The 12,359-nt window shown below is 50.2% G+C and overlaps 1 protein-coding gene across 1 annotated transcript in view; it reads right to left on the minus strand.

The window, feature by feature from the left end:
- PKNOX2 (PBX/knotted 1 homeobox 2) overlaps positions 1-11,932 on the minus strand; it is a 1,229,177-nt gene extending 1,217,245 nt beyond the window's left edge. The window contains exon 1 of the mRNA XM_086957319.1: positions 11,822-11,932. Coding sequence (XP_086813445.1) covers positions 11,822-11,908 — 87 coding nt within the window. The 5' untranslated portion in view covers positions 11,909-11,932. The remainder of the gene's footprint in view (positions 1-11,821) is intronic.
- Positions 11,933-12,359: the final 427 nt, after the last annotated feature.

A 12,359-nucleotide genomic window follows, 5' to 3' on the forward strand; every position in this document is an offset into this window, starting at 1 on the left:
TCAACTGTGAAGTCCATCCCTTGTAGGGAGATGGACCAACGTAGTAACTTCGGGTTTTCCCCCCGCATCTGCATCAGCCACTGCAGGGGTCGGTGATCGGTCTGCACCCGAAAGTGTGTGCCAAAGAGGTAGGGCCGGAGCTTCTTGAGGGCCCATACTACAGCGAAGGCCTCCCTCTCTATGGTGCTCCAGCGTTGTTCCCGTGGTAGGAGGCGCCTGCTGATGAAGGCCACTGGCTGATCAAGGCCTTCGGTGTCCACTTGAGACAGGACTGCCCCAATGCCATGGTCGGAGGCATCCGTCTGGACGACGAACTCCCGGTTGTAGTCGGGGGCCTGGAGCACCGGGGCGGTACACATGGCGGCTTTCAATTGTTCGAATGCTGTTTGGCACTCCGGGGTCCAGTTGACTTTTTTGGGTTGATTTTTTGACGTGAGTTCTGTGAGGGGGCCCACGATAGTACCATAGTCTTTCACGAACCTTCGGTAATAGCCCGTGAGGCCCAGGAAGGCTCGTACCTCGGTCTGGGTGATGGGTGGCTGCCAGGACTGGATGGCGGCAATTTTGAGCTGCAGAGGGGCCACCAGGCCGCTTCCCACCTGGTGCCCGAGGTAGGTCACAGATCCTTGCCCAATTTGACATTTGCTGGCCTTGATCGTGAGGTCAGCTCGCTGAAGGGCTTGTAGCACTGCTCGGAGGTGGTGGAGGTGCACGGACCAATGGTGGCTGTATACAGCGATGTCGTCTAGGTAGGCGGCACTGAACCCTTCGAGTCCCGCCAGGACCTGATTGACGAGCCGCTGAAATGTTGCTGGGGCATTTTTCATGCCGAAGGGCATGACCTTGAAATGGTAATGCCCATTGGGGGTGGAAAAGGCAGAACGTTCTTGGGCCCGGGGTGTGAGGCCGATTTGCCAGTAGCCCGCCGTCAGGTCGAAAATGCTGAGGTAGCGGGCAGCTCCCATGCGGTCGATTAGTTCATCCGCCCGGGGGATGGGATGTGCGTCTGTTCTGGTGACCGCATTCAAGCCCCGGTAGTCGACGCAGAACCGGAGTTCCGGTGGGGTGCCAGGGGCGGCCGCTTTGGGGACCAGTACTACAGGGCTGGCCCAGGGGCTGTCTGAGGGCTCGATGACCCCGAGTGTGAGCATTTTGGCTACCTCTTCCTGGATGCAGGCCCGTACCCGATCTGGCACGCGGTAGGCCCGGTGGCGGATAGGGGGGCTGTCCCCCGTGTCCACATCGTGCACACACCAGGAAGTGACCCCTGGGGTGAGGGAGAACAGGTTGGCGAACTGTGACAGGAGGACTCGACACTCCTGGTGTTGCTCTCGGGTGAGGGCCTCCGAGAGTCGGACCCCATCCACGGAGCCGTCTTTCTCCTGAGTCCGTAGGAGGTCAGGGAGGGGCTCGGAGTCCTCTTCAACCCCATTGTCGGTGGCCATCAGGAGGCCGAGTTCGGAGCGCACAAAGTGGGGTTTCAGTCTGTTAGCGTGGAGGACCCGGAGGGGGTTCCGGGAAGATTCCATGTCGATGAGATAGGTGGCAGGACCCTTGCGCTCGACTACTTTGAAGGGCCCCGTCCACTTGTCTTGCAGGGCGCAGGGTTCGGTGGGGGACATCACCCATACCTGTTGCCCAGGTTCAAATTCGATGGAGGAGGCATTCCGGTCATACCACTTTTTCATGTCCTCTTGACTGGCTTCTAGGTTGGCTTTTGCCAGCTCTCTGAACCGCCGGGTCTGGTTGCGGAGTGTTAGGAGGTACCGGAAGACATCTGGTGGGTTCTTTAGAGGGGGCATCTCCCAGCCCTCTTTGACTAGGCTGAGCGGCCCCCGCACTGGATGTCCATATAGCAGTTCAAACGGGCTGAAGCCCAGGGACTTCTGGGGAACCTCTCGATATGCGAAGAGGAGGCACGGCAGCAGTACATCCCACTGGCGACGGAGGGGTTCTTCCAACCCCCCGATCATCCCTTTGAGCGTGCGGTTGAACCGCTCAACGAGTCCGTTTCCTTGAGGGTGATAGGGGGTCGTGAATCGGTAGGTAACCCCGCACTGTTGCCAGAGGGACTTCATATATTTGGAAATAAAGTTCGTGCCTCTGTCGCTGACGACTTCTCGGGGGAAGCCCACACGGGAGAAGATCCCCATTAGAGCCCGGCCGACTACCGGGGCTGTCACAGTTCGCAGGGGAACAGCCTCGGGGTAGCGGGTGGCGTGGTCCACTAGCACCAGGATGAACCGATGACCTTGTTTTGTGCGCGGGTCCAGGGGCCCCACGATGTCTATCCCGACCTTCTCGAACGGGGTGGTGACCACGGGAAAAGGTTGCAGGGGGGCTTTTAGTTTGCGGCCGCTCTTTCCACTGGCTTGGCACGTGGGGCAAGATCGGCAATGCTGGTGTACATCGTTCCTCATTTTGGGCCAGAAGAAGTGGGTCACCAGACGACTGTAGGTTTTATCTTGACCCAGGTGTCCCGCCAGGGGGACATCGTGGGCCAGGTTTAGCAGAAAGTCTCTAAAACGGAGGGGCACCACCAGTACTCGGCTGGCCCCCAGCTCCGCGATTCTTTGCTCACTGTACAGCAGGTCATTGTCCCAGTAGACCCAGTGAGTGCCGGAGGTATCCCCTGCGCCTTGGGCAAGCGCTTGCTGGCGGAGTCCCTCGAGGGAGGGACAGGTCTTCTGTTCTTGGCGAAATTGTTCTTGCGTGGGCCCCCCCTCTTGAGGCCACTGGTCGAGGTTAGTGAGGTCTGGAGGTTGAGCTTGTTCTGGGGGGACGTCACGGTCGGTGGTTTCGGCTGGGGCGACCGGAGGCGGTGGCGCCGGCCATTCGGGTTCCTCTGGGCGGGGGCTGGCACGGGCGGCCATGGACCGGGTGGTGACGCACGCCCAGTCCGGGACGCCTAACATCCCCAGGTGTTCTCTTCGTTCCACGGCGGCCCACGGGGAGCTTTCAAGGTCATTCCCCAGGAGGCAGTCTACGGGGGCATCGTCTCGGACCGTGACTTTCAACATGCCGGAGACCCCCCCCATTCGAAAGGGACGCAGGCCATCCGACACAGACTTTCCGAGTTATCGGCTGAACGTACAGGGCAGAGAATGTTCGGTAGATACTGTTCCGGGGTCACCAGGTGACAGCGGACGGCTGTTACACTGGCCCCAGTGTCACGAAGGGCTGCAGCCCGGCGTCCATTGATGCTCACCCATTGGCTGTACTTCTGGGTGTTAGCGGGTAGGGGGACCCGCGGGACCATGTCTTTCCCCCCTAAGCAGGCTAGAGCCATGGCGGCTGGCTCCCATTCCTGATGCTCTTGCTCATATTCTTCTTGCTCCTCGGAGATCTGTTCTTCCCCCAGGGCAGCAGCAGCCACCTGGCGGGGTCTTGAGCTCTGGTACTGTGGGCAATTTGGATCGTTGGCATAGTGGCCGACTCGTTGGCATCGATGGCACGTAACATTGGCTCGGTATCCCGGTCGCGCCGGGGCGCTGCCCCGGTTGGCCGGGGGGGTGGTGCTCACCGCGGGGGCGACCGAAGCGTTGTCTCTTCCGCGTCCTTGGCCTCCTCCTCCTCGGGGACGGTGCTGACCATTGTTGTTCCGGTTCTGTTCGTAGGACCCATTCCGGCCCACTCTGGTGATTTCCCATCGGTCAGCTTCGGCTGCGAGCTGCCGGGGATCGGTTAACTTGCTGTCGAGGAGGTGCTGGCGGAGTTCAATAAAGCAATTGTTCGATAGGTGCTCCCATACCATGAGATTGAACAGTTGTTCGTAGGTTGTAACCTTGCTTCCTTTGATCCAGCCCTCGAAGGCTCGGCTAAAGTAGGTTACATAGTCCACCCAAGTTGTACCCGGGATGCGGGTGCAGTCTCGGAACCTCTGACGGTACATTTCGGGTGTGAGGCCATAGCGGGTGAGGAGGGCAGCTTTCATATGGTCATAGGAGGTCATCTGGTGGTCCGGGAGCTGTAGCAGGGTGTCGCGGCCCTCATTGAGGAATCTCCCCCATAGGCCGGCTCCCCAGTCGTTTCTATCGATCCGGTGTGCAGTCATAGCGATTTCGTAGGCTTTAAACCATTGCTGGATGTCGTCCTCTCGGAAGTATTCTCGAACGACATCCTTGGGGATGTGTACCTTTTTCTCCGTTGTCCCTGGGGTGTGGGGTTGCTCGAACACCCCTATTTCTTTATTCTGCTTGCGTAAATCAATCTCAGCTAGTCGTCGCTCGTGTTCATATGCCAGTTTCTTTTCCTCGAGCTCCCTTTGTCTCTGTTTCTCCTCTCTTTCTTCTCGGAGACGTAGGTGCTCTAAGTTTATTTTCTGTTCGGCCAACTTAAGTTCAACGTCCATTTTGAGCCGAGCCATTTCTAGCTCGTGTAGTCGGGTTTTTTCTCGTTCCTGGATCTCGTCTTGCGAGAGACCCGTTCTTTGCTCTTCAGGAGCCATGGTGGTTTTTGCTGCGATGCTTCGATCGGGGGTTCCGGCGACCCCGGTCTCTGCCCAAGACTCTAGGGCATGCTTGAAATCGTCTTTGGTACTTAGTCCGGTGGTAGCGATACCTAGTTCGATGCAGAATTGTTTTAGTTCACGATGGTTGTACTCGTCCAATTTCTCCATCTGGAATTTCTCGGTGGATCCGCTTTCTTTAGTTGTCATCTTGATTTCGTCGTGGGGTGAGCTACTGTCTGTACGATTATGCGGTGATTCGGATCGCGCCGCTGGCCACCAATGTTAGACGGACCGGGAGGGTCGGCCGAGGATAAGGGGAGCGGTCTCCAGGGAGAGCCGACTCCAGTGACCGTACAGACAAGTAACTTCCCCCCCACAGACGGACACCACACAAGGGTAAGGTTCAACGAGATTTTATAGGCGATTCTTAAAGTACGATAAAATGGTACAAGGAGGTCTGGACTCAGGGGTCCCCTCGATTCTGGTCTCTGGTTTGGGGAAAGGGTAGCGGGACAGTCTTGGTTACCAAAAGATGGAAATAGCTCTCAATCCTCGAGCTCGGCGTTCTAGATGATCGGGCCGCGGCGGAGCCAGCAGGTCCCGAGATGGACGAAGGAAGTGACGGTCCGCGGCGGAGCCAGCAGGTCCCGAAGAAGATGATGGTTGCAAACGGTCCGCGGCCACGCCAGCAGGTCCCGACGACGATGAAGGATTCCGAAGGTTACGAAGGTTGCGGCAGCACCAGCAGGCAGGGTGATGGTGCACAAGGCAGAGCTACCGCAGCGCCAGTAGTCCGTCAAGGATGAGTTCTTCTTTACGTCTCTCGACTCCAAGATACAACTGCCTTCCTGCTCTGGAGCTGCCCCAGTTATAGGGCTGGTGTTCTTTGATGTCCGGACCCTCGCACTTGGAGGTCGGGAGGTCCGGGATGGGGGAGTCCAGACACCCAGCAGGGGGGTGGGGCCAGCGCCCGGGGAGGCGATGGGCGAGCGGCACTTGGCGGGGAGAGCCATCGACACCTCTTTCTCCCATTGACTTGCCAAGTAGCCCGCTCACCTCCTGGGTGGATGGTGGTGCCGGGATGTCTGAGGCCTGGCCAGGCCCAGGGTTGAGGTCGATCGGGGGCCAGGCGGCCTCGTGGTGGAGTGTCCAAGATGGCGCCCAGGGTGGGCGCGCGGGCCAGCAGTGGATCGGGTCCACGAGGTCGATATGTTCGAAGGCAGGGGTCCCTGAGGGGACGGAGGACGTGCAATGGTGGTGTGTGGTACCTGTGTGACCGGGCTCGGACCGGGTTGGGCCGGGGGGAGAGCGGCCCTTCATGTGGCCTGTCCAACATGGGTCTAGCGATGCCGCTGGGAACTCATTTAACTGACAAAACTAAACAAAAAATATGGAATCATGAGTTTGTGGACGTATTCAAATTACTACACAGAAATATACAAGCTAAAGAGGGGTCAAAGGAAGAGGAATGGGAGTTAGCATAACGTCCCAGGGTTCCTCGTACAATAGAAAATTGGACTTCGGCTTTTCTGATATATGCAAGTATTTATTGTGAAAAATATCTTGAGAGGTCTGTAGCCCTTTATAAATACATGGATATTGTCAGAAAAGCACAAATGAATTTTGGGGGGTATTCATGGTTAAACTATGATGAGGAGTTTAGAGCAAGAATCTGTTTATGCGCTGAGAAGCTGTGGGGGGATGTGGACTCTGAGCTTTGGCTACAATGGATCTCCACGTCTCACCCACCTGCAACGACACACACGGCAAGCGAGTTGCCAGTCGTTTATCGGCCCTTTCTGTGGCGTCCCGCCCAAACGGGGGCAGGGGTGTTTTGGGACGGGGGCAAAGTTCGGGGACAGGGGCCTGCTGGAATTACAATAGGGGAATGTGCCTTAGACATGAGTGTTCACAGTGTGGAGGGCGACATCCACTCACGCATTGTGGTTCCCCAATGGGAGGCTTTGGCGGTCAACGATTTAATGAGCAGCACAGGTTTCCAGAACAGAGCAGTGGTGCATATAGGGGTAGAGGCGCCGCTTTCCCTGCTTTTCCAAAGGGCACATACACCAGTTAAGCTGTCCAGTTTACTACCTTAGTTGGAAAGGTACCCAGATACAGAGGCAGCGGCTAGGTTATTCTGGGGGTTCAAAGATGGTTTTAAGCTTGGATATCAAGGCCCTCGTCACCGTAGGTGGGCTGCTACTTTGCGTTCTGCAAAAGAGTTGCCGGAGGTGGTACAACGCAAATTGGATGCTGAAATAAATGCAGGCAGGATAGCGGGTCCTTTCACACAATGTCCTTTAGACAATCTGATGGTGTCCCCACTGGGCGTCATTCCTAAAAAGAAAGAAGGGGAGTATAGGATGATACAACATCTGTCCTGCCCAGAGGGCTGCTCTATCAATGATTTCATCTCGGTAGTAGATACTTCAGTGTCAGACACAACAGTAGATGAGGCAATACACTTGGTGACACAGATGGATAGTGGAGCGTAGATGGCGAAATGTGACATCCAATCAGCTTTCAGATTAATGCCCATACACCCTTCAGATTTTGAGTTGCTGGGTATGTTCTTTCAAGGCCATCATTATGTGGATAGAGTTCTGCCAATGGCCAGTGCGGTTTCGTGTGCTCTTTTTGAAACATTTAGTAATTTAATTCAGTGGATATTTTCACAAGTATGTGACAAAGGTGCCAGCTGTCATTATTTGGATGATTTCCTATAAGTGGGACAGGCTCAGTCGGGCCATTGCATAGCAGCACTTACTCAATTTCAGGCATTGACAGAATTTCTGGGGGTCCCCTTGGCTCCAGATAAGACAGAAGGGCCAGGTACGATAATGACTTTCTTAGGAATAGAGATCGATACCTTGGAAATGACAGCATGTCTTCCAGCTCGCAAGATACAAGAAATTCGAGCATTTTTATCGTTAGTGCTGGATAAGAAGAAAATTGAGTTGCAGCAAGTACAGCGCCTGTTGGGATACTTAAACTTTGCTTGTAGAGTAGTGAGGGCAGGAAGAACATTTTGTAGGCGTTTGGGCATGGCCTTATCGGGTGCTTATCTTCCACACCACAGAGTCCGAATTGGTAAAGGCATTAAGGAGGATTTGAGAGTTTGGTTGTGTTTCCTTGACAGTTTCAATGGTGTCCCTTTGCATTTCGTGGACAATGCTTTTCTTTGGCAAATTCAGATCTATTCGGATGCTGCAGGATCAAGTGGTTTTGGTTTTTTCTGGGAAGGGAGATGGTGTGCCGAAAGTTGGCTGGAAAATTGTGAGAAACAGGGCCGAAGTATTGCTTTCTTTGAACTGTTTCCCTTGATCTTTGCTTTGTTGGTATGGGGACAACATGAGTTCAGGAACAGATCTGTATTGTTTCATGTCGGCAATACCGCAGTGGTCAACCTAGTGAATCACCAAAAAGCTAAAGATGTGAAGGTTCTGCAATTGCTTGGGATTTTCATGCTTTTGAGCCTTAAGTTTAACATGGTTTTCAAAGCTAAGCATGTCCCTGGAGTTGACAATTCCATTGCTGACGCACTCTCTCGTTCTCATTGGCAGAAGTTTCAGGCATTGGCGCCAGGGGCGGAAGTCAGCAAAGCGATGGTACCCCACAACATTTGGGCCCTAAGGGAATGAGGATCGTACAACTGGTCGAGCATTCCATAGCACTTTTGACTAGAAGAAGTTACCTACAAGCATGGGAAGAATTTTTGAGTTATAAGAGTTGTTTATCTGAGGAAGGGTCCACAGGAACAGGTGGTGCATGTATTTGCGATTTTGTTCTCACGTTGATAGACAAAGCTTTATCCCACACAACTATTGCGGATAAGTTATCGGGTGTGTCATTTTATGGACAACTGTTCTGGGGTTTTGATCCAGTTGACAATATTTTAGTTGGGAAGATGCTGGGAGGCCTCAATAGGAAAAAAGTTAGCTTCAAACAGCTCTGGGCTCCTATTACGTTTGACCTATTACAACAATGGTTAAAGCAACTTTTGGTATGTTGTTATGATGTTTGGAAAAGGGACCGATTCAGATTAGCAATGATTTGGATGTTTTTTAGAGCATTTAGGGTCTCGGAGGTTTTGGGTTTGGGCGGGGACCGGGGTCTATGCAATGAAGACGTTTCTGTATTGGGACACAAATTGGGGATCTGGCTTCAAAAATCAAAAACTGATCAGTTAGGCAGGGGCATATGGGTTTTTCTAAACGGCAGTGGGGTAGCGCATTGCTGCCCGGTACAAGAATGGGTCTAGTTTTCCTTGTCAGGCACGTTTCAAAAGGGCCATATTATCCTGCAAAAAGATGGTGGCAAAATAACGAGTGCTCAATGTTTGGCGGTATTGCAAAAAACGCTAGTGTTAGTAAGGAACGACCCAAAAGACTTTGCCATGCATTCGTTTAGGATTGAGGCTGCTACAGAAGCATCGAGATTGGGGCTGGGTGTGGAAGTTTTGCAACGTATTGGCAGATGGAAATCAAATTGTTACAAACGTAAATAATGATGTTTGAATATTTAAAGTCTGTGGCGTTATGTTAACTTCTGCCTTTCTCTTTAGGTAATGTTCGGGCGCATCTTCCAAATTTAAAAAGCAAACGTGGATGGTGGGTCATTCCTTTGTTAAATTGGCGGCTCTTTTTGCAGAGAAGCAAATCTATGGAAGATCGCTCGGTATTCCCGGCGCTGGACATGAGTTGGTATGGAAGGGTAAAGGAGGCATGAAATGGGAGGACTTGTTCCAGACGCTCACAAATTTGTTTCATTTAAGAGGTTGTCCTGATTATCTGATTATCCACCTAGGAGAGAATGATTTAGTGGATCTCTCTGGTTTAACGCTAATCAAAAAGATGCAATTCGATTTAGCTGTTTTAAAAAACAATTGGCCAAGCACTTGCTTGATTTGGACTGAATTTGTTTAAAGACAGTCATGGAGAAAAGCAAGGTGTCATGCAGCAGTCGAGAAAGCTAGAAGGAAGATGAATAAAGCAATGAGAGTATTTTGTTCAGTAATGCAGATCAAATGTATTGCTCATGACAATATAACAAGTACGGAAAGTCACCTTTTTCGAGGGGACGGAGTACATTCATCGCCTCTAGGTTTAGCTTACTATTTAATGGAAATCAGGGATATGTTGGCTCAAGAGTTACAGGTCAATTTATGGTGCGATTCCAAATTCTAATTCCCTTCAGCCAGGAAAAAGGAGGGGGGAGGACCAGGAAAACTCTTTGGTTTTCCTGGGTGGCGTAATTCGGGGGAGGAGAAGTCCAGAGCGGGCTTGTCCAGTCCTTAGTGGGAGGGGAATAGGGGGAGTTTATGGAGAAGAATTGAGGGGAAGAATGTAAAGAAAATGTTGGGGAAGTTTTAATTCAGTATTGTGACACAAGAAAATTATATTGATGGTTTTGGTGAAATGTTATATATATAAATATATTTACAAATTTATGATGACAAATGGTTTTGGTCTTTATTTCAAATTGCATCATATAATAAATAAATGGTTATCTGATGGGATTTCATACGTCTTGAATAAAGTGGCCTTTTATGCTACAAAGAATTTGTGTGGTCTCGATTATGTGGGCGATGGGTCCTCAGGGGGAGCGGCGCGAGACGTTTCCCCCTGGGGATATTGGCACGCATGGAGTGGTCCACGCTCTGTTTAGTGGAACGTCAGGCAGGGAGGCACGTGCGATAGCGTAGGCGTAGAGAAGGCAGTTAGGTGTGCGAGCGAGGCGGAGGCAGCAGGGCGCGTTTCTGAGGAGATCCCACCCACCCACCCAAAAAACCAAAAAAAAAACGAAGGTAGTTATCCGACCTTCCTTGAGAATTGCCACTTCAAGACATGATTCCCTAGCAGATGTTCGTGGCGTAAAGCGGGGGAGGAGAAGTCTAGAGCGGGCTTGTCCAGTCCTTAGTGGGAGGGGGATAGGGGGAGTTTATGAAGAACAATTGAGGGGAAGAATATAAAGAAAATGTTGGGGAAGTTTTAATTCAGTATTGTGACACAAGACAATTATATTGATGGTTTTGGTGAAATGTTATATATATATATATATATATATATACACAAATTTAAGATGACAAATGGTTTTGGTCTTTATTCCAAATTGCATCATATAATAAATTAATTGTTATCTGATGGGATTTCATACGTCTTGAATAAAGTGGCCTTTTATGCTACAAGGAATTTGTGTGGTCTCGATTATGTGGGCGAATGCTACTGTTGGTATCTTGAAGGCAAGCTAAACGTGAGCGCATACCTTGCATTTAAAAGTCATTCGATGTGCCCACGGGTTCAAGGAGGAAACGTCTCAGTTTTACTGTTCCAAGCAGTCTTCTGTGGCAGAAAAGCATGCACAAAATTTGACAACTCTAAAATCCTGCAAAACTTTGCGAATTTCATAAGACTTTGCAAAAAATGCCACCCATCTTCATTCAGAGTACCTTAAGACCGTATCCTCTCACCCCAGATCATTGACTTATATGTGGAACCACTGGGTGTTCCATTACAAACCCAAAGGGAAATGTATACTTCTGTACACAGACGACACAATTGTGCTGAACAGTATAGCCCAGGCAGGTGTCATTTGGCGGAAAGAGTATCTTGTACAATACGAATAACTGTCATCTTTGACAAACTGAACTCCAGGGAGATAGAGTCACTCCTTCATTCAAACTGCAACCCTAACACAAACAATATTAGTTTGACAATGTACACAAGGATTGTCTCCAACCCTTACCAGTAAGCAAAATTCCTGCATTCCATATTGACTTGCAACTTAATTTCAAGACTCACAAGGCACAAAAGCACAGACAGTGTGGATTCATTTAAAGCCATGCACAGTCAAATCACAGTGCAAGCCCTAGTTTTACTAATCTCAGCCTTGTCTTCCTCCTCTGAAGTCACAACTTCTTGCTGCAAGCCAAAATGTAAAAGGACTATGACAAATAACCATATCCTTGAAGAAATCCAGAGTCTACCTGAATTAATATGCTGAATAACTTACAAAGCAATCGCACCAGAAAGCTATCCACAGGGTCAGAAGGGCTGTGTGCTTTTCCCGCCACAAAACTAGAAGTCTTGGCTGCAGAACTGAAGACGAATACGGCAGTTATGATCAACATTTTGGATCAAGGTGATTGAAAAATGCACTGGCTTTATAATCACTTGCAAAACATTTACGATTGTTGAGTGACACATCTCAGTCATTAACAATTCGCTCTTTTTTGGTAATACGAACTCTATTAATAAATTATTTGTATGCATAAAGTGAGTATCATAAAACTTTTAAGATGCATCCAACGTTGTTTACTCGAGTTTGGTGACAATTGTTTTTAATGCTAAAGATGACAAGGGTACTTACCTGCTGGTTTTCTTGGTATGGAGGTGGAGGCACAATCTGTGTGGACATCATTGTCAGAGATGGGGCTGGGGACACATGTTGCATCATGGGACTGATTTACATCTAGAACCCTGTTAGTGAAATAAAAAGGGCTTCATTAAACAATCTTGTAGAGGCTATGATCATATAGTTGTTATTAATCCGCATTCTGTGTAATTGAAAAAGGGAAATGCAAAAGTTAAGTAAGTATGTCTTTCATTTGGGTGCCACATATAAGTCTACTTGAACGACATACGGCAAAAAATAAGCAACTATCTACACTGGAAAGTAAACAAGAGGGTTGCAGACATGTGCACAGTACAGGTAAAACGCAACTGTGTTACGGAAATCAAACCCAAGTAAATTTTTGGGTACCTTGTATTTTAGAAAATGTATGCCAATTCCAAACACTTGAAGGCAAGCTAGGATGCAGTCACCGGTAACATAAGAAACACAAGACAATATTGGTACCCAGTCTAGATGAAGGGTAAAAACTGGTGGACACTTCTCACAGGGAGAC

Source organism: Lissotriton vulgaris, chromosome 2_1 (assembly GCF_964263255.1).
Source record: "Lissotriton vulgaris chromosome 2_1, aLisVul1.2, whole genome shotgun sequence".
Classification (NCBI taxonomy): Eukaryota; Metazoa; Chordata; class Amphibia; order Caudata; family Salamandridae; genus Lissotriton; species Lissotriton vulgaris.